This window comes from Oryctolagus cuniculus, chromosome 20 (genome assembly GCF_964237555.1).
Source record: "Oryctolagus cuniculus chromosome 20, mOryCun1.1, whole genome shotgun sequence".
Lineage (NCBI taxonomy): Eukaryota > Metazoa > Chordata > Mammalia > Lagomorpha > Leporidae > Oryctolagus > Oryctolagus cuniculus.
This window is the reverse complement of record NC_091451.1, coordinates 4,760,102-4,783,484: the sequence shown is the minus strand read 5'-3', so window position 1 is coordinate 4,783,484 and position 23,383 is coordinate 4,760,102. Positions and strand designations below refer to the sequence as shown.

General features: G+C 36.7%; 1 protein-coding gene across 1 annotated transcript in view; it reads left to right on the top strand.

Moving 5' to 3' along the window:
• The window catches only part of LOC127489508 (uncharacterized), a 708,234-nt gene that overhangs the window by 411,660 nt on the left and 273,191 nt on the right, over positions 1-23,383 (top strand). The window contains exon 4 of the mRNA XM_070065671.1: positions 15,259-15,319. Within this exon, the coding sequence (XP_069921772.1) occupies positions 15,259-15,319 (61 nt within the window). The remainder of the gene's footprint in view (positions 1-15,258; positions 15,320-23,383) is intronic.

The window sequence follows — 23,383 nt, the reverse complement described above, 5'->3', positions numbered from 1 at the left end:
TAGTGGTGACATATTTTACACAGGTATCAAATTATAAGCTCAATAATGATATACTTTAATACTAAAGTTGCTCTGTTAGTTTACACTGTCATCTATTTCTTATAACTCATTAATATTTTCCACATTTTTATTATCTTGTCAAATATCTTTCTCTAATAAGAGACACTTAAAATTCTCTATTAAGAGACATTCCCTAAATGGCCGCTATGGCCAGTGCTGTGCCAATCTGAGGCCAGGAGCCAGGTGCTTCCTCCTGGTCTCCCATGCGGGTGCAGGGGTCCAATCACTTGGGACACCCTCCACTGCCTTCCTAGGCTACAGCAGAGGGCTAGACTGGAAAAGGAGCAACTGGGACTAGAACCCAGTGCCCATGTGGGATGCTGGCAGTGCAGGGGAAGCATTAACCTAGTGCGCCATGGCGCCGGCCCCTACTCTTCAATTTATAATAGAATAATTTGCAATTTTGCTATTGAGTTACCTATATATTCTGATTGTTAAGCCATTCTCAGGTGAAAGGTTTGTAAATATTTTCTGAAATTATGTAGATTCCTTTTTTGCTTTATTTTTTCATTGCTGTAAAGAAGTTCTTTAATTTGATGAAATCCCATTTGTCTAAGTTTGTTTTGTTTCCTGTTCTTTGTGTATGACATAAAAAAAATCCTTGCCCATTACTTTTTCTTCTAGGAGGTCAGAGTTTATTTTTTTAATTTAGATTTTTAGCTTTTATTAGGTTTTTCTTGTACACAGTGAGTGACAAAATCCAGTTTAATTCTTCTGGATATAATATAAAATTTCAACATCCTTTTTAAAAGCCTTTATTTACTTAGTTGACAGGTAGAGTAACAGAGAGATAGAGGAAAATACAGAGAGAAAGGTCTTTCATACAGTAGTTCACTCCACAAATGGCCACATTGGCTAGAACTGGGCTGATCAGAAGCCAAGAGCTTCTTCCAGCTTTCCCACATTGGTGTAGGTGCCCAAACACTTGGGCCATCTTCTACTGCTTTCCCAGGCCATAGCAGAGAGCTGGATCAAAAGTGAAGCAGCAGTGACTTGAACTGCAGCCCATACGGTGTGCCAACCCTGTAGGCAGCAGCTTTATCCACTATGCCACAGTGCCAGCCCAGAGGTTAGCTTCTATAAACCAAGTTGTCAGCAAGTCAAAGAGCTATGTTTTCAATATCAGATAGCAGAGTTCTCCAGAGTTCACTGTATTTAAGTCATTACTTAAACACATACATAATGGGTTATTGAAAATAACCATGAATAATCACCATGAATAAAATATATATTGATTAAAACTGATTACTACTAGGAGTGAATTACTGCTGCTAAGATGAGCAACTATAAGTTGTCACAAATTCATCTTTTAGGACTTTACATGATTAAAAAACAAATAACAACAAATATAAACAATGATTCTGTATGACATTTTATTTGATTAAATGTGGTGATTCATTAGCAATTCAAAGATAGCTATTATATTTACCAAAGATTATTTTTTGCTGTTGTTCATCTTTTTTACCTAGAAACCTTTTATTTAAGGCATAAAAATAATGTATTTCATAAATATATATTTAGGAAATACGGATTCTTACCACCCTACCCTCCCTCCTGCCCATACTCCTATCCTTCTTCCTTCAGCCTCTCCTAGTCACATTCTTATTTTTTACAAAGAGCTATTTGTAATTAATTTTATACTCATAAGATTAGCCTTACACTAAGTAAAGAATTCAACAAATAGTATTTTAAAAAAAAACTATCCCTCAACAGTTGAGACAGGGGCTGTCCAAAAGCATCGCATCTCAAAAGTGCCAATTTCTCTTTTATTGATTAACTTTCAGGTACTTTATTAGTTATCACAGACAAGGGAGAATATATTATATTTGTCCTTGGGGTGTGGATTATTTCAATAAGTATAATGGTTTCCATGTGCATCCATTTTGTTACAAATGACAGTATTTCATTTTTTATCACTGTAGTATTCCATGGTGTACATATACCATAATTTTTTATCCAGTCTTCAGTTGACAGACATCTGGGTTGTTTCTATATTTTAGCTGTTGTGAAATGAGATATATATCTCATTTTCATTAAGGAAATTTTTTTTAAGATTTATTTATTTATTTGAAAGAGTTACACAGAGAGAGGAGAGGGGGAGAGGCAGAGAGAGAGAGTGAGAGAGAGAGAAGTCTTCCATCTGATGGTTCACTCCCCAAATGGCCGCAATGGCTGGAGCTGCATCGATCCAAAGCCAGGAGCCAGGAGCTTCTTCCGGGTCTCCCATGTGGGTGCAGGGGCCCAAGGACTTGGGCCATCTTCCACTGCTTTCACAGGCCATAGCAGAGAGCTGGATTGGAAGAGGAACAACTGGGACTAGAGCCCGGTGCCCATATGGGATGCTGGCACTTCAGGCCAGGGCATTAACCTGCTGAGCCACAGTGCCAACATTTACTAAATTTCAAGATGTGAGATGGTTGGGTCATATGGTAGGTCTCTCTCTATATATAGGCATTTACACCTACATACATGGACACAAAATCTTAATTTATCTTTAGTAGTTTATAATGCACTTTTGATTCTCAAATCTTGAGAAATATAACTATTTCTTTTCTAGCAGCTGAATATGATAATTGTACAAATATTTCTGAATAACATATATAGTTCTAAATGTTTGCTACTAAAATTTTGTTTAAATATAATTTTGTAGATGAACAAATATAGAATAAATGAAATAATGGAGGTGTCTAGACTGCATTTTTCACAGAATGGTTGTTCAACAAAAGACCTTTAAGTGTGATGCTATTCACTAATACTTTATTAACATTACCTTGAATAAGGAAGGGAAAGGAGAGGACAGATTTTGTAAGACCCTTATTATTTTGTTTGAGTTATAATTAGATGAAGAACTTTATTTATATGTGTATCCAAGACTTCAACAAAGAAAGTCTAGAAGCTGAGAAAAAATCTGTTTAAGGAAAACAACATAACAAATTTTCTTGTCTGCTAGAAAGCTATAAAAAATACACTTGTTTTACCTGTACATTTTTCTTGTAGGTCATTTTTGTGTGATGTGACCATAAAATTAGTGGATTGAAAGGGATTTTATTTTAATAAATTCATTTTTTGTGCTTGATTTGCTAGGTTAAATTTGTTAGCTTTTTGTTTATTTTATTATTGTTCTACAATTCTTACTGGACAGAACTTTTTTGTTTCAGAATATTTTCATAGTATGCTGAAAACATTATGGATTGAGGCAAGATTTAAACAGAAAGCATTTGGGCTGGTAACTACACTTTATATTTTTGTTAAATTAGCATGTGATATTTTAGCTCCTTGTTTAATTTGGATTGAGCTGTCTGATTAAGCCTGCTGGAAAGTACCAATATTTAGAAGTTCATATTCTTTTTAAAATATTTATTTATTTGTTTGAGAGGTAGAGTTGCAGAGAGAGAGAGAGAGAAAGAGAGAGAGAGAGAGAGACAGAAAGGTCTTCCATCCACTGCTTCACTCCCCAAATGACCCGAAAGGCCAGAGCTGAGCAACTCTGAATCCAGAAGCCAGGAGTTTCTTCAGGGTCTCCCATGCAGGTGTAAGGACCCAAGCACTTGGGCCATCTCCCACTGCTTTCCCAGGATATAAGCAGAATGCTGGATCCGAAGAGGAGCAGCCAGGACATAAAATGACACCTATATAGAATGCTGGCACCACAGGTGGAGACTTATCCTATTATGCCGTAGCACTGAACCCTAGAATTATTGCAAAAAAGCTAGAACTTTTTTCCATTATTGTTTAGAAATGTATTAGACGTGCCACTGTGTTTTTCCTCATTCCTTTTTCATGATACATTTTAAACATAAGTATATCTTATTTTACTTGTTTTTAATAAATGTTCTGTTCCTTTGTACTTGATATGATTTCCTAGTCAACATTTTTCATATCAATAATCTAGATAAGAATATAATAGTATTTTATTGTGTAAATCTTACTTTATTTTATCCTATGTAAGCTTTCCATTCTGCAGCTTTGTCAATCTCAGTTCATTCAGACATCCTGAAAGTTATTTTAGACTAATGTTATACTGGTGAAGAGGTGGTGACTAAATGTATTAAAAAGAGAGAGTTTATCTATTCATATGAAATAGACTTATGATAAAATTGATGTAACTGTCAACTTTTACTTTATTGAAAATAAGCTGTAAGTAGAGGCTTGAATAGAATAGACAATAGGAATATTCACTAGTAGTAATGCAGCTGGCAGAAGGTTTTATTCCTCATGTGAAAATTAGCTCTTTACGAAGTGCATGTAATGATTCAGATTAGATTTAGCAGTGCCATTTCCCAGTTCTTATCATTGGGATGAGTGAACTGACAAGGAATTTTTGCCAATTAATCTTCATAAGTTTATTATTGCCTACATTCCCCCATGTGACAACATATCAGAAGTGGAAGACATTATAGTAAGAATTTAACCAAACTTTATGCCAAAAGTGCTTATATAATTTGTCAGGCAGAATATCATGTTTTAGCCATCAGATGCCTTTAGTCATTGGCTTGTTACTGTGTATTCTGTCATATCCATTGAACTTAGATTTTAGCCTCAACTGCATATTGGGGATAAAAAGTGAAAAGATCTTCATCTGCTTTCAAAAACTTGCAATCCAGTAGAGAAAACAAGCGTATGTAATTTAACAGAGTAATCCCTTTAAATGCAGATACTTTTACTACTGTGTATTATGTTGTGGAAGATGCTCTTCCGAGTTTGAGTGTTCTTCCGTATAATTGTGTGGGTTTTGTCTTACAATTTTCTGTCTTTTGAGGTGATCCTGGATTTTTCTTTGTTTTTTTTTTCTGTTATGATATATTGGATGATTTTCTTATGTTGAATGATCCTTAAATTCCAAGATATTACACTAATATATACAATTTATGTTAATTCTGTCTCCTAGAATTTTTGTGGAAGATTTTTATTTGTAAATATAAGGGACACTGTTTTACTGTTGCTTGATATCTTTGATTTTTATATGAAGATTGTATTGCCTCATTGTTTTAGTGAAGTGTTCCTAGCTACTTTTTGAAGGGTTTGCCACAATTGGTGCTGATTCTTCAAGGGTACAACAGATTAGTTTTTTTTTTTTTAATTTACTTATTGATTTGAAAGGCAGTTACAAAGGGACAGAGGAAGAGAGAGAGAGGTCTTCCATCCATTGGTTCACTCCCCAGGTGGCCAAAATGGCTGGAGGTATGCTGATCTGAAACCAGGAAACAGGAGCTACTTCCAGGTCTCCCATGCATATGCAGGGACCCTAGTACCTGGGACATTTTCTACTGCTTCCCCAGGCCATAGCAGAGAGCTGGATCAGAAGAGGAGCATCCAAGGCTCAAACTGGTGCCCATATAGGATGGTGACACTGCGTGTTTAACCACCTTTGCCACAGCACTGGCCCAAGACTTGTTCTCTTTATGTAAATGAAAAAAGGTGTTATAGTGAAAAAAATACATTGATACTGTTTGTCTATGTATTGTTCACTTGTGCTTTTATTTAGTTTACTAATGAAATAATCTCTCAATTTTGTTAAAGATAAAAATGATTGTCTAAAGCCCTTGTCTCTACTGTTGAGAAGCAGTGTTTATTTTTTCTCCTTACTATTTCTTGAACTCTTAGAATAGGGTTTATCTTATGAATATAAAGTAAACTGAAAGTAGATAATTGTAAAAATTGAATGGTGGATTAGGAGAGGAATGAGAAGAAAGGGTGGGTGTGTGGGCAGGAGGGGTGATAGGGTGGGAAGTGTCACTATGTTCCTAAATCTCTATATATGAAATACAAGAGATTTGTTTGAATTTAATAAAATATAAAATAGAATGTCAATTTATACATTCTGAAAGGATAATCTTGCTGGATGTAGAATTCTTGATCGCCTGTCTTTTCCTTTCACTATTATGAATATGTAATCAGTTGCTTTCTGGCCTCCATGGTTTGGGATGAAAAACCAGCTCATAATTTTATTAGGGTCAATATTGTCTTTGTGTTTTCAAGATTCTACTTTTTTCTTCATATGTTATCAGCTTGCTTAAAATTTGTCTAAATGTGGATCTCTTTGACTTTATCTCACTTGTAGGCTGTTTTGTTTCTTGGGTGTTTAGATTTATGTTTTCAATAAATTTGTGCTATAAGTTTACACATTCACTCAAATCAACTAGCGTATGTTTATGTCACAAATGAATACTCTATCAGTCTGATCAATTACCATAATATCCTTGTTCATCAACCATCAATCAGTACCATCATCTTCCTTCAAGTTTCTTTAGCAATTCTCATTCTTAGTTTCTTTTTTTTTAACTTTTATTTAACAAATATAAATTTCCAAAGTACAGCTTATGGATAACAGTGGCTTTCCCCCCACCATAATTTCCCTCCCTCTCAAAACCCTCCCATCTACCACTCCCTCTCCCATACCCTTCATATCAATATTCATTTTCAATTATCTGTATATACAAAATATCAATTTAGTATATATTAAGTAACAATTTCAACAGTTTGCACCCACACAGAAACACAAAGTGTAAAATACTGTTTGAGTACTAGTTATAGCATTAATTCACATTGGACAACACATTAAGGACAGAGATCCTGCATGGGGAGTAAGTTCACAATGGCTCCTGTTATTGACTTAGCAATTTGACACCCTTGTTTATGGCATCAGTAATCTTCCTAGGCTCTAGTCATGAGTTGCCAAAGATATGGATGCCTTTTGAGTTCGCCGACCCTGATCCTATTTAGACAAGGTCATAGTTAAAGTGGAAGTTCTCTCCTCCCTTCAGAGAAAGGTATCTCCTTCTTTGATGGCCCATTCTTTCCACTGGGATCTCACTCACAAAGATCTTCCATTTAGGCCTTGTTTTGTCACAGTGTCTTGGATTTCCATACCAAAAATATTCTCATGGGCTCTTCAGCGAGATCCAAATGCCTTAAGGGCTGATTCTGAGGCCAGAGTGCTATTTAGGACATCTGCCATTCTATGAGTCTGCTGTGTTTCCTGCTTCCCATGTTGGATCCTTCTCTCCCTTTTTGATTCTATCAGTTAGCATTAGCAGACACTAGTCTTGTTTGTGTGATCCCTTTGACTCTTAGACCTATCAGTGCGATCAACTGTGAACTGAAATTGATCACTTGGAATAGTGAGATGGCATTGGTACAGGCCACTTTGATGGGATTGATTTGGAATCCCCTGGCACGTTTCTAACTCTACCATTTGGGGCAAGTCCGATTGAGAATGTGCCGAACTGTACATCTCCTCCCTCTCTTATTCTCACTCTTATATTTAACAGGGATCACTTTTCAGTTAAATTTAAACACCTAAGAATAATTGTGTGTTAATTAAAGAGTTCAACCAATGGTATTAAGTAGAATAAAAAAATACTAAAAGGAATAAAATAATATGTTGTTCCTCTACAGTCAGGACAAGGCTGATCAAGTCACTGTTTCTCATAGTGTCCATTTCACTTCAACAGGTTTCCTTTTTGGTTCTCAGATAGTTGTCACTGATCAGAGAGAACATATGATATTTGTCCCTTTGGAACTGGCCTATTTCACTCAGCATGATGTTTTCCAGATTCCTCCATTTTGTGGCAAATGACCAGATTTCATTGTTTTTTACTGCTGTATAGTATTCTATGGAGTACATGTCCCATAATTTCTATATCCAGTCTACTCTTGATGGGCATTTAGGTTGATTCCAGGTCTTAGCTATTGTGCATTGAGCTGCAATAAACATTATGGTGCAGACAGCTTTTTTGTTTGCCAATTTAATTTCCTTTGGTTAAATTCCAAGGAGTGGGATGGCTGGGTCAAACGGTAGGGTTATATTCAGTTTTCTGAGGAATCTCCAGACTGACTTCCACAGTTGCTTAACCAGTTTGCATCCCACCAACAGTGGGTTAGTGTCCCTATTTCCCCACATCCTTGCCAGCATCTGTTGTTGGTAGATTTCTGAATGTGAGCCATTCTAACCAGGGTGAGGTGAAACCTCATTGTGGTTTTGATTTGCATTTCCCAAAATGCTAGTGATCCTGAACATTTTTTCATGTGTCTGTTGACCATTTGGATTTCGTGTTTTGAAAAATGTCTATTGAGGTCCTTGGCCCATCTCTTAAGTGGGTTGTTGGTTTTGTTTTTGTGGAGTTTCTTGATTTCCTTGTAGATTCTGGTTATTAATCCTTTATCTGTTGCATAGTTTGCAAATATTTTTTCCCATTCTGTCGGTTGTCTCTTCACTTTCCTGACTGTTTCTTTTGCAGTACAGAAACTTCTCAATTTGATGCAATCCCAAAAGTTAATTTTGGCTTTGACTGCCTGTGCCTACAGCGTCTTTTCCAAGAAGTCTTTAACTGTGCCTATATCTTGTAGGGTTTCTCCAATGTTTTCTAATAATTTGATGGTGTCAGGTCGTAGATTTAGGTCTTTAATCCATGTTGAGTGTAAGGAGAAATGTAGGGGTCTTGCTTCATGCTTCTGCACATGGAAATCCAGTTTTCCCAGCACCATTTATTGAATAGATTGTCCTTACTCCAGGAATTGGTTTTGGATCCTTGATTAAACATAAGTTGGCTGTAGATGTTTTGATTGATTTCTGGTGTTTCCATTCTGTTCCATTGGTCTATCCATCTGTTTCTGTACCAGTACCATCCTGTTTTGATAACAACTGCCCTGTAGTATGTCTTGAAATCAGGTATTGTGATGCCTCTGGCTTTGTTTTTGTTGTACAGTATTGCTTTAGATATTCAAGGTCCCCTTTGCCTCCATGTGAATTTCAGCATCATTTTTCCAGATCGGAGACCAATGTCTTTGGTATTTTTAAGTTACATTGAATCTATAAATTGCTTTGGGGAGAATGGACAATTTGATGATGTTGATTCTTCTAAACCATGAGTGTGGAAGATTTTTCCATTTTTTGGTATCCTCTTCTATTCCTTTCTTTAAGGTTTTGTAATTCTCATTGTAGAGGTATATGACACCATAATACACCATAAGTGTATTACAAAGTATTTGATTATTTTTTCAGCTGTTGTGAATGGGATTGCTCTTAGAAGTTCTTTCTCAGCTGTGGCATTGCCTGTGTATACAAAGGCTGTTGATTTTTGTGCATTTTTTAATTTTATATCCTGCTACTTTGCCAAACTCTTCTATGAGTTTCAATAGTCTCTTAGTAGAGTTCTTTGCATCCCCTAAATAAAGAATCATATCATCTGCCAAGAGGGATAGTTTGAGTTCTTCCTTCCCAATTTCTATCCCTTTCATTTCTTTTTCTTGCCTAATGGCTCTGGCTAAAACTTCCAGAACTATATTGAATAGCAGTGGCAAGAGTGGGCATCCCTGTCTGGTACCAGATCTTAGTGGAAATGCTTCCAACTTTTCCCCATTCAATAGGATATTGGCCGTGGGTTTTTCATAAATTGCTTTGATTGTACTGAGGAATGTTCCTTCTATACCCAATTTGCTTAGAGTTTTCATCATGAAAGGGTGTTGTATTTTATCAAATGCTTTATCTGCATCTATTGAGATAATCATATGTTTTTTCATCTGCAGTTTGTTAATGTGGTATATCACATTGATTGATTTGCAAACATAGGAATGGATTAGAACTTTAAAAGAGCCCTCTGTAGGCGTTTGTGTAGTCTTCTTCTAAGCTTTTTTTTTTTTTTTGATTGGCAGAGTGGACAGTGAGAGAGAGAGAAAGGTCTTCCTTTTGCCGTTGGTTCACCCTCCAATGGCGCTGCGGCCTGCGCACCGCACTGATTCAATGGCAGGAGCCAGGTGCCTCTCCTGGTCTCCCATGGAGTGCAGGGCCCAAAGACTTGGGCCATCCTCCTCTGCACTCCCTGGCCACAGCAGAGAGCTGGTCTGGAAGAGGGGCAACCGGGACAGAATCTGGCACCCCGACCGGGACTAGAACCCAGTGTGCTGCTGCCACAAGGTGGAGGATTAGCCAAGTGAGCTCGGCGCTGGCCTTAATTACTTCTAATTACACTTGGGATTAGGGCTTCAAAATGTGAATATTGAAGTAGATTCAATTATTCAATTCCTGGTTCACATTTTCCAGCTTTATTTAAAAAAAATTTGTGTCTATTGCATATTTTCCCCAATGTTTATCATCACATCAAGAAGACTCAGGATAAAGCTATTGCTGCTTCTTGTTTTAAAGGATTCCTAGGGGAAGAACTACTATTAGAAGGTTAGCTGTGAGTTTGGTCATATAAAAATGGGGTTTGTTAATGGATTTTTTTTTTTTTTACAGAAGCACTAATCTGGTTAAATAATGGCAACTGTTGTTCTGTAATTAACACACAATTATTCTTAGGTGTTTAAATTTTAACTGAAAAATGATCCCTGTTAAATATAAGAGTGGGAATAAGAGAGGGAGGAGATGTACAATTTGGGACATGCTCAATCGGACTTGCCCCAAATGGTAGAGTTAGAAATGTGCCAGGGTATTCCAATTCAATCCCATCAAGGTGGCATGTACCAATGCCATCTCACTATTCCAAGTGATCAATTTCAGTTCACAGTTGATCGCACTGATAGGTCTAAGAGTCAAAGGGATCACACAAACAAGACTAGTGTCTGCTAATGCTAACTGATCGAATCAAAAAGGGAGAGAACGATCCAACATGAGAAGCGGGATACACAGCAGACTCATAGAAAGGCAGATGTCCTAAATAGCACTCTGGCCTGAGAATCAGCCCTTAAGGCATTTGGATCTCGCTGAAGAGCCCATGAGAGTATTTTTGGCATGGAAAGCAAAGACACTCTGGCAAAAAAAAAAAAAAAAAAAAAAAAAAAAACCTAAATGAAAGAGTGAGATCCTAGTGGAAAGAACGGGGCCATCAAAGAAGGAGGTACCTTTCTCTGAAGGGAGGAGAGAACTTGCACTTTGACTAGGACCCTGTCTGAATAAGATTGAAGTTGGAGAACTCAAAAGGCTTTCATAGCCTTGGTAACTCATGAGTAGAGCCTAGGGAGTTTACTGACGCCATAAACAAGAGTGTGAAATTGTTAAATCCACAACAGGAGTCACTGTGTACTTTCTCCTCATGTGGGATCTCTGTCCTTAATATGTTGTCCAATGTGAAGTAATGCTATAACTAGTACTGAAACAGTATTTTACACCTTGTATTTCTGTGTGGGTGCAAACTTGTGCAATTGTTACTTAATATATACTAAATTGATCTTCTGTATATAAAGAGAATTGAAAATGAATCTTGATGTAAATGGAATGGTAGAGGAATCCAGAGATGGGAGGGGTGCGAATGGGAGGGAAATTATGGGGGGAAAAGCCATTGTAATCCATAAAGTGTAATTTTGAAATTTATATTTACTCTATAAAAGTAAAAAAATTAAAAAAAACATTCCTGCACACTTGGTCCATGTGCTCATTTTCTATGTGAGAATGGAATTATTTGTTTTCAATAGAATTAGTCTGTCCCTTATGGAAATGGCTTGGGACTAATATGGGGAGATTTTGGAATATTCTTAGAATTGAGGAGAAATCTTGGTGATAGGACTGAAATTTCAAGAGGTATTCACTTATTCATAGAGTGAACATAATTTACACCATATTTTTTAGTATGTCAGCATTTTACTTTTTTCAATATTTATTTAAAAAAAGAGTTAGAGAGAAGAGACAGAGAGGGGGAAAGAGAGAGGATTCATCTGCTGGTTGATTCCCCAAATGGCCACAATAACCAGAGCTGAACCTATCCAGAGCCATGAGCCAGGAGATTCTTCTGGGTCTCCCATGTGGGTGCAGGGGCCAAAGAAAATAGGCCATTTTCCTCTGCTCTCCCAGGCACAATAGCAGGCAGCTGGATCAGAAGTGGAGCAGCAGGGACTCAAACCCATGCCCTTATGGGATGCCAGCTCTGCAGCCTGAAGCCTTAACCCACTGCACCACAGCACAGGCCGCAGTGTGCAAACATTCTGACCATAATAACTTCCATGAGGTCAGGTGTAGGAGTTTCTTCTTGTGGTGAGCACTAAGCAAGTTTTGGACTGTGGAGATTTTTGGTTTGGGGTTTTGGTTTAGGGAAATCCAAACTTATACTTTGGAGGAAGGGAGTGGAAGACCTGAATTGAAAACTATTCCAAGTCCCAAATCTCACTTCCTTTACTGAAATTCAAACACGTTTCTGAGTAAAAACTTCCAAGGTTATTGCAAGCATCTATAAAATGTACAGGTCTGAAGATGTGGATACTTACAGTTTTTGAAAGTCTTCTCATTGTTTTTATACAGGAAATTATTTTTTCCAAATGTTTAGAAATTTCTCTATTCAGTGTTTCTGTTAATCACATACCTTTTCTTTACACTCAAATTCTGTCCGCTGTCACAACTGGTGCATCTTAACTCTATTGGTCTTATTTCCCCCATCTTTTTATTCTCACTGCCACTGTGCTAGTTGAAATAACAGTTTTTCATTTTTTCTGGATGGTGTCACAGTAGTGTTTAATGTGCTTTCTCCCTTCTGATTTCTAAAAAACAATTCTGTCTTCCTCCATTTATATATATTTGTTCCTTCTAGAAAAAAGAAGTTCAAATTTCCTTAATCTGGCATGAGATTTCTATTTTTTTATTTTCTAATTTCCTATTTGTTCTACTTCATTGCTATTTCAGGAAACAAGAAGCAAGTTATACCTTTTTTGTCATTTGTGTATGCTGGGATTCTGTGTCAGCTCTGGTGTCTTATAAGTCACTTTTCTTCAGCACTATGTATCTCATTAATTATCAAAAGACAGCAGTAGCCGTGATCTCTTTTTGTGCCAGAAAATAAAAATATATTAAAGGACAGAGCATGCAGCATAGATATTGGTAGTCTCAGCTGACTTTCCTGACCTCCCTTGGATATTCTTGGTCTTTGCTGTACAGCTGTCTTTCCTTATTACCTCCTTGTTCTTCCAAGAACACAGCAAAAGAATAATTCCACAGCTATGTTTCTACATTGATTGGGACTTGGAGTAAGAAGAAAAGTGGAGGGCTTCAGGAAGCTACATGCTATGTAAGTAAAACATTCTCAGTGAGTTTTTAGCAAAGCAGAACATTTCATCTATAGTGACTGGGATGGATTATAAGTAAATCCAGAATCTTTTGCACAGTATATCAGTTTCTGTACAATCATGAACAATATGGCCATATATAAAAGTGCTTATGTTCTCTGTGTGTATAAATTCTGAAAGGTTACTTAACATTGATAAATTTTACAGAATTATTTCATCAGTTTCTTTTATTTTTAAGAAATATCACTATCGGTTTTATGGAAGAAGGAAAAATACTTGCTATATAAGGGAAAGGAAAATCTATTCATCAAAGTTAAAAGCCTTCAGAAACTTTGGTAGAATACTGTCAATTCTTCCATGGTTGAGTTTAGATGACACTAATACACCTCCTATATTTTGTTTTGTTTCCAATTTCTTCATGTATGAACTTATTTTTTCCTTAGAACCCCAATTCTTTTGGTGTATTGAAAAGGAAAATGAGTCCTAGACTGCCCCAAATTTAAGTTATTATTAGCAAGAAAGAAATTACAAATCAATAAATACTGGTGAGCATGTGGAGAAAATATTAGCGAGTCCAGTGTTGGTGGAAATGTAAACTAGAACAGCCATTGTGGAATACAGTAAGAAAATTCTTCAGAAAGCTGAAAATAGATCTACCATATGATCCAGTCTTGTCACTCCTGGGAAAATATCCAAATAAAATGAAATCAGCATGTGAAAGAGTTACCTGTATCCCACATTTATTGCAGTTCAATTTACAATAACTAAGATATGGAATCAGCCCAGATGCCCATCATTTGATGATTGCATAAAGAAAATGTGGTATGTGTATACTATGGAATATTACTCAGCAATAAAAAACTGAAATCCTGTCTTTCACAACTAAATGTATGCAACTGGAAACCATTATATTTTGTGAAATAAGACAGTCTCCAAAAGAAAACAATTATATGTTTACCTGTTCTATGATAACTAACAGGTATTCTTTCTATGAAAAATTCACTACAGGTTTTGATTGAAAGATACAGAATACCTAAAGTCTTCAAAATTGTATGCTATTTTATGTATGATTTACACTCAAGTTTTCTGATACATAACTTTTTCTATGCTTTATAAAACATATATTTACAATTACCCAAAAATGACATTCTTCTCCTGGTAACATAGTAAATTAACCTGAGGTTTATGATATCACAGGGGAAGCTTTTCACATTCCAATTGATAATGACATCACAATGGTTTTGGCCATATCACAATGAATTATGATACAACAATTTTAGTTTAGGACATATTGTGATATTGCTATTGATTATGAGACACAATGATAGGTTTCTGATGTCACAATGGTTTTCATGACAAAAGTTCATAGTGAGAATACAATGGTTGGCTTGTGAAATCACAATTTCATGTATATGTTATCACAATATTGGCATATGTCATCATAATGCTTTTGATGACATCACAATCGATTATACAAGGATAATGGTTTATAACTTTACAACTGATTTTTACAAGTTTATGGCATGACAATAATTTTTATGACTTCACAGTTGGTCATGACATCACAATTTAGTTTATGATATGACAATTTTTGGTTTATAATATTGGTTTACGGTATCACAATGGTTTTCACTACATCACAATTTATAATGACATCACAATGGTTGTTTACCACATCAGAAGTTTTATATCACAATGTTAGCTTTATGATATAACAATGGTGAATTATCACATCCCAGTTGATTATGTAATCACAAGAACTTTTACATCATGATTTATTGTGACATGTCAATGGTAATGTCACAATTAATTATGACATGTCAATGGTAGCTTTATAATATCACAAAGTTTTTATGACATCACAATTGATCATAATATCACAATGGTAGCTTTATTTTGCCACAATATTTTAAGATTTGTATAACATCATAGTTTATGACACCACAATTTATATGAAATCAGAAGAGTAGGTTTATGACATCATAATGGTTTATGGCATTACAATTGATTATGATACTGCAAAATGGTTATTTATGACATCACAGTGTTTTTTGTGACTCCACAATTGATTATTACACCACAATGGTTGGTTTCTGATACAACAACAATGGTTTATCACTCCCAGTTGATTACATCATAACGAGTTTTTATGCCATCACCATGGACTATTGGGTGACAGTGAAAAAAGGTCTTTTTACCTCTCACCAGGTCCTGGGCAAGAATGGACACTCAAATTATGACACCACCGGAAGATGGGAGGGCACCCTGGGTGAGTTGGTCAACAGCCTTCCAGGTGATGGGTGTTAAGTGCCAGCACTTTGTGGAATGTGTAGCCGCAGCTTCCCCAGTTTCATGTTTTGTGGGGAGTAAGTCTGCCCTGGGAGCCCTTTAGGCCACAGGGTCAGATGTCCATGGAAGGCATTCACGTAAGGTTCCCACTCTGACCCACCCGGTTACAGGTCTGGCGGGGAGCAAGGGCAAGGGGTTCAGGGCAGGAGGGGGCAGCCATGGTGGTGAAGGAATCACGTCAATTTTTGCAGTCTGACCATCCCTGGGGAAGGCCTCCATGGCCAGCATGTATTATGACATCACAATGGCAGTTTTATTATGTCACAATGGAAGCTAATGGCATCACAATGATGGTTTATGTCATCTCTAGTGATTATAACAACACAATGGCTGGCTAATCACAATTGTTTTATCACTTCAACATTGAGTGTGATAGTTCAATATGGATTTATGACAACATGGTGGTATAACACCACATATGATTATGACATCACATTCTTGTTCATGATATCAAAACATTTTAGGACTTCAAAATCAATTATGGCAATGTAATGGTTGTTTAATGACAAAAATGGTGCATTTATAGCATCAGGATTTTGGTATATGACAATTATTTTCATAACATCACAATTATTACAACACTGTGATGATTTATGATATCACAACGTTCATGGCATCACAGTGTTCATGATATCACAAAGTTCATGAAATTACATTTGATCATGACACTTCATAATTGATTATGACATCAGAGCAGTTGGTTTATAAGTTACAATGGCTTTGTATGGAATATGATATCACATATAATAGTCTATGAAATAACAATAGTGGTTATGACATCACAATTCATTAGTATTTCAAAATGGTAAGTTTATCTCACAATGGTTTGGAATTTTTATGACTCACAGTTATAGGTCTATGATATAATAATGGTGGCTTATAATATTTGAGTTGATTATGACATGATTTTTGTGACATCACCATTGATTATGACAAAATAATGGTAGCTTTGTAACATGACCATAGATTTTTATGTAAAATACTGGTTTATGACATCACAATAGATTTTATATCACAATTAATTATAATGGTATTTTATGATAGTTCAATTGATTATGATGTCATAAAATTCAACTTCTGATATTACAATTGTTTTATAACTTCACAGTTGATTGTGACATTAAATGGTAGGTTTAGTACATCACAGTGGTGGATTATTAATTATAACATTACAAGGTTTACAAAATTACAATTAATTGTGACACAACAATGGTAGCTTTATTACAGCATGATGGTTTTTTTTTTTTTTTTTTTTTTTTTTTACAGGCAGAGTGGACAGTGAGAGAGAGAGACAGGGAGAGAAAGGTCTTCCTTTGCCGTTGGTTCACCCTCCAATGGCCGCCGCTGCAGCCGGCGCACCGCGCTGATCCTGGCAGGAGCCAGGAGCCAGGTGCTTTTCCTGGTCTCCCATGGGGTGCAGGGCCCAAGCACCTGGGCCATCCTCCACTGCACTCCCTGGCCATAGCAGAGAGCTGGCCTGGAAGAGGGGCAACCGGGACAGAATCCGGCGCCCCAACCGGGACTAGAACCCGGTGTGCCGGCGCCGCAAGGTGGAGGATTAGCCTATTGAGCCACGGCGCCGGCTCAAGCATGATGGTTTTTATGGTTTCTGTGACATCACAATTTATGAAAACATCATAATGATATTCTATGACATAACAATTGATAATGAATTTGTCCCAGTTGATCAAGAAATCATGAGGTTTGTTTCAACAATCACAATTGATTATAACAATGGTAACTTTATGACATCACAATTATTTTCACTTCAAAATTCATTTTATGACATCAGAATTGAGTATAATATTAAAATAATGTCTATGCTAGTTTACATATGACATCACAGTAGTTGGTTTATGACATCATAATGGTGGTTCTATGGTCATTTTATGACATCACAATTGATTATGGAAACTCAATGGTTGGTTTTTGATATCACAATAGAAGGCTTAAAACATCACAATGGCTTTTAACATCAAAATGGTGGCTTATGACATCATGATTGTGACATTACAATGATAGGTTTATGAAATCAGAGTTGATTATGGTTGGGTTATGATATAACATTGTGGGGTTACAGCATGCCAATATGGATTTATGACATCACAATGATTTTTGCGAATCACAATATTGATATTGACCTCATATCCCAAATACATATTGACTTCACATGGGTGTTTAATACATCACAATTGATTATGACATTACAGTAGATTTATGCTTGTAATGCCTTCAAAATAGTTACTCATTTTAAATTCATTTGGTGATGCTACAATTATGATATCAGAACAATATGTCTGATGGCACAATGATAGGTGTATGATGTCACAATAGATTTAGAACTTTACAATTAATCATGACATCACACAGTTGGCTTATGACATCACAATTGTTTGTGTATGGCATCAAATATTGCTTTATGAAATCAAAATGGCTTTATGAGATCACAATTTAAATCCTAATGGTGGCTTATGACATCACTATCCTTTGGAACACTGCCATGATGGTTTATGATAAGTGGTAGCATATGGCATTACAATTGATTATGACATCACAATGCTATGTGTATGAAGCCAGAAGTTTTGATGGCTTCACAATTTACTGTAACATAAATGGTAGGTTTCTGATAGTACAGTGTTTTTACACATTATTAATGTGTCATAATGTACATTATTGCTTTATGATATCACAAGTTTTTTTTGACAGGCAGAGTGGATAGTGAGAGAGAGAGAGACAGAGAGACAGAGAGACAGAGAGAAAGGTCTTACTTTGCCATTGGTTCACCTCCCAATGGCCGCTGCGGCCGGCGTGCTGCGGCCAGCCCACCGCACTGATCCAAAGGCAGGAGCCAGGTGCTTCTCCTGGTCTCCCATGGGGTGCAGGGTGAAAATGAAATTTTAAGGAAGAATCAAAATGAAACGCAGAAACTAGAACAGGAAAGTGTGATAGTGAAGAGAAATCAAAATGAAATGAAGAGCTCAATAGATCAAATGACAAACACATTAGAAAGCCTTAAAAACAGAATAGGTGAAGCAGAAGAGAGAATATCGGACATAGAAGATAGAGCACAGGAAAACATACAGTCAAATCAAAGAAAAGAAGAGGAAATTAGAAATCTAAAAAATATTATTGGGAATCTACAGGATACTATTAAAAAAACCAACCTTCGGGATCTAGGATTTCCTGAAGGCATGGAGAGAGAGAAAGGATTAGAAGGCCTTTTTAGTGAGATACTAGCAGAGAACTTTCCAGGTTTGGAGAAGGACAGAGACATCCTAGTACAGGAAGCTCATAGAACCCCCAATAAACATGACCAAAAGAGATCCTCACCACGACACGTGGTAATTAAACTTACCACAGTGAAACATAAAGAAAAGATCCTAAAATGTGCAAGAGAGAAACGTCAGATTACTCTCAGAGGATCTCCAATCAGACTCACAGCAGACTTCTCATCAGAAGCACTACAGGCTAGGAAGGAATGGTGAGACATAGCACAGGTGCTAAGAGAGAAAAATTGCCAGCCCAGAATATTATATCCTGCCAAGCTCTCATCTGTGAATGAAAGTGAAATAAAGACCTTTCATAGCAAACAGAAATTGAAAGACTTTGTGGCCTCTCATCCAGCCCTGCAAAAGATGCTTAAAGATGTGCTACACTCAGAAACACAGAAACACGGCCATAAATATGAAAGAAGGTAAAGGAAGAACACCTACCAGTAAAAGAGCATGGGAAGCTCAAAGCATTTACTAGAAAATATCTCCGGGAAAATGGCAGGGCAAAGTCACTATGTATCAATAGTCACATTAAACATTAATGGTCTGAATTCTTCAGTTAAAAGACACCGTTTGGCTGATTGGCTCAAAGAACACAACCCAACTATTTGTTGCCTACAAGAAACACATCTCTCTAACAAAGAGGCATGCAGACTGAAAGTGAAAGGTTGGAAAAAGATATTCCATGCCAACAGAAACCAAAAAAAAGCAGGTGTAGCCATATTAATATCAGACAAAATAAACTTTAATACAAAAACTGTTAAGAGAGACAAAGAGGGACACTATATAATGATTAAGGGTTCAATTCAACAGGAAGATGTAACTATTATAAATGTATATGCACCTAATTACAGGGCACCGGTCTATTTAAAAGATATGTTAAGGAACTTAAAGGGAGATTTAGATTCCAATACAATAGTACTGGGGGACTTCAATACTCCACTCTCAGAAATAGACAGATCATCCAGACAGAAGATCAACAAGGAAACAGCAGATTTAATTGACACTATTGCCCAAATGGATCTAACAGATATCTACAGAACTTTCAACCCTACATCTACAGACTTCACATTCTTCTCAGCAGCGCATGGAACCTTCTCTAGGATTGATCAAATACTAGGTCATAAAGCAAGTCTCAGCAAATTTAAAAGAATTAGAATCATACCATGCAGCTTCTCAGACCACAGCGGAATGAAGCTGGAAATTAGCAACTCAGGAAACCCTAGAAAGTATGCAAACACGTGGAGACTGAACAACATGCTCCTGAATGAACACTGGGCCATTCAAGAAATCAAAAGAGAAATCAAAAACTTTCTGGAAGTAAATGAAGATAACAACACAACATATCAAAACTTATGGGATACGGCAAAAGCAGTATTGAGAGGCAAATTTATAGCAATAGGTGCCTATATCAAGAAATTGGAAAGGTGCCAAATAAATGAGCTTTCAGCTCATCTCAAGGACCTAGAAAAACTGCAGCAAACCAGAACCAAATCTAGTAGGAGAAGAGAAATAATTAAAATCAGAGAAGAAATTAACAGGATTGAATCAAAAAAAATTACAAAAAAATCACCAAAGCGAGAAGCTGGTTTTTTGAAAAAATAAACAAAATTGACACCCCATTGGCCCAACTAACTAAAAAAAGAAGAGAAAAGACCCAAATCAATAACATCAGAGATGAAAAAGGAAACGTAACAACAGACACCACAGAAATAAAAAGAATCATCAGAAATTACTACAAGGACTTGTATGCCAGCAAACAGGGAAACCTATCAGAAATGGATAGATTCCTGGACACATGCAATCTACCTAAATTGAACCATGAAGACATAGAAAACCTAAATAGACCCATAACTGAGACAGAAATTGAAACAGTAATAAAGGCCCTCCCAACAAAAAAAGCCCAGGACCAGATGGATTCACTGCTGAATTCTACCAGACATTTAAAGAACTAATCCCATTTCTTCTCAAACTATTCAGAACAATCGAAAAAGAGGGAATCCTCCCAAATTCTTTCTATGAAGCCAGCATCACCTTAATCCCTAAGCCGGAGAAAGATGCAGCACTGAAAGAAAATTATAGACCAATATCCCTGATGAACATAGACGCAAAAATCCTCAATAAAATTCTGGCCAATAGAATACAACAACACATCAGGAAAATCATCCACCCAGACCAAGTGGGATTCATCTCTGGTATACAGGGATGGTTCAACATTCGCAAATCAATGTGATTCACCACATTAACAGACGGCAAAATAAAAACCATATGATTGTCTCAATTGATGCAGAGAAAGCATTTGATAAAATTCAACACCCTTTCTTGATGAAAACTCTAAGAAAATTGGAACATTCCTCAATATAATCAAAGCAATTTATAAAAAACCCACAGCCAGCATCCTATTGAATGGGGAAAAGTTGGAAGCATTTCCAATGAGATCTGGCACCAAGCAGGAATGCCCACTCTCACCACTGCTTTAACATAGTTCTGGAAGTTTTAGCCAGAGCCATCAGACAAGAAAAAGAAATCAAAGGAATACAAATTGAGAAGGAAGAAGTCAAACTATCCCTCTTTGCAGACGAGATGATTCTTTACTTAGAGGATCCAAAAAACTCTACTAAGAGACTATTGGAACTCATAGAGGAGTTTGGCAAAGTGGCAGGATATAAAATCAATGCACAAAAATTAACAGCCTTTGTATATACAAGCAATGCCACGGCTGAGAAAGAACTGCTAAGATCAATCCCATTCACAATAGCTACAAAAACAACCAAATACCTTGAAATAAACTTAAGGATGTTAAAGATCTCTACGATGAGAATTACAAAATCTTAAAGAAAGAAATAGAAGAGGATACCTAAAAATGGAAAAATCTTCCATGCTCATGGATTGGAAGAATCAACATCATCAAAATGTCCATTCTCCCAAAAGCAATTTATAGATTCAATACAATTCCAATCAGGATACCAAAGACCTTCTTCTCAGATCTAGAAAAAATGATGCTGAAATTCATATGGAGGCACAAGAGACCTCGAATAGCTAAAGCAATCTTGTACAACAAAAACAAAACAGGAGGCATCTCAATACCAGATTTCAGGACATACTACAGGGCAGTTGTAATCAAAACAGCATGGTACTGGTACAGAAACAGATGGAGAGACCAATGGAACAGAATGGAAACACCAGAAATCAACCCAAACATCTACAGCCAACTTATATTTGATCAAAGATCTAAAACCAATTCCTGGAGCAAGGACAGTCTATTCAATAAATGGTGCTGGGAAAACTAGATTTCCACGTGCAGAAGCATGAAGCAAGACCCCTACCTTACACCTTACACAAAAATCCACTCAAAATGGATCAAAGACCTAAATCTACGACCTGACACCATCAAGTTATTAGAGAACATTGGAGAAACCCTTCAAGATATTGGCACAGGTAAAGAGTTTCTGGAAAAGACCCGGGAGGCACAGGCAGTCAAAGCCAAAATCAACTATTGGGATTGCATCAAATTGACAAGTTTCTGTACTGCAAAAGAAACAGGAGAGTGAAGAGACAACCGACAGAATGGGAAAAAATATTTCCAAACTATGCAACAGATAAAGGATTAATAACCAGAATCTACAAGGAAATCAAGAAACTCCACAAAAACCAACAACCCACTTAAGAGATGGGCCAAGGACCTCAAGAGACATTTTTCAAAAGAGGAAATCCAAATGGCCAACAGGCACATGAAAAAATGTTCAAGGTCATTAGCAATCAGGGAAATGCAAATCAAAACCACAATGAGGTTTCACCTCACCCCGGTTAGAATGGCTCACATTCAGAAATCTACCAACAGCAGATGCTGGCGAGGATGTGGGGAAAAAGGGACACTAACCCACTGTTAGTGGGCATGCAAACTGGTCAAGCCACTATGGAAGTCAGTCTGGAGATTCCTCAGAAACCTGAAGATAACCCTACAATTGGACCCAGCCATCCTAGTCCTTGGAATTTATCCAAAGGAATTTAAATTGGCAAACAAAAAAGCGGTCTGCACCCTAATGTTTATCGCAGCACAATTCACAATAGCCAAGACCTGGAACCAACCTAAATGCCCATCAACGGTAGACTTTGATAAAGAAATTATGGGATATGTACTCTTTAGTATACTATACCGCAGTAAGAAACAATGAAATCCAGTCATTTGCAACAAAATGGAGGAATCTGGAACACATCATGCTGAGTGAAATAAGCCAGTCCCAAAGGGACAAATACCATATGTTCTCCCTGATCGGTGACAACTGACTGAACACCAAAAAGGAAACCTCCTGAAGTGAAATGGACACTATGGGAAATGGTGACTTGATCAGCATAGCCCTGACTGTTAATGAACAACTTAATACATTATCCCTCTGAGTATTTTTTTGTCTGTTCTACTTAATATGACTGGTTTAATTCTGTAATTATAACACAGTTATTCTTAAGTGTTGAAATTTAACTGAAATGTGATCCCTGTTAAACATAAGAGTGGGAATAAGAGAGGGAAGAGATGTATAATTTGGGACATGCTCAAGCTGACTTGCCCCAAATGGTAGAGTTAGAAACATACCAGGGGATTCCAGTTCAATCCCATCAAGGTGGCATGTACCAATGCCATCTCACTATTCCAAGTGATCAATTTCAGTTCACAATTGATCATAATGAAAGGACTAAGAGTCAAAGGGAGCACA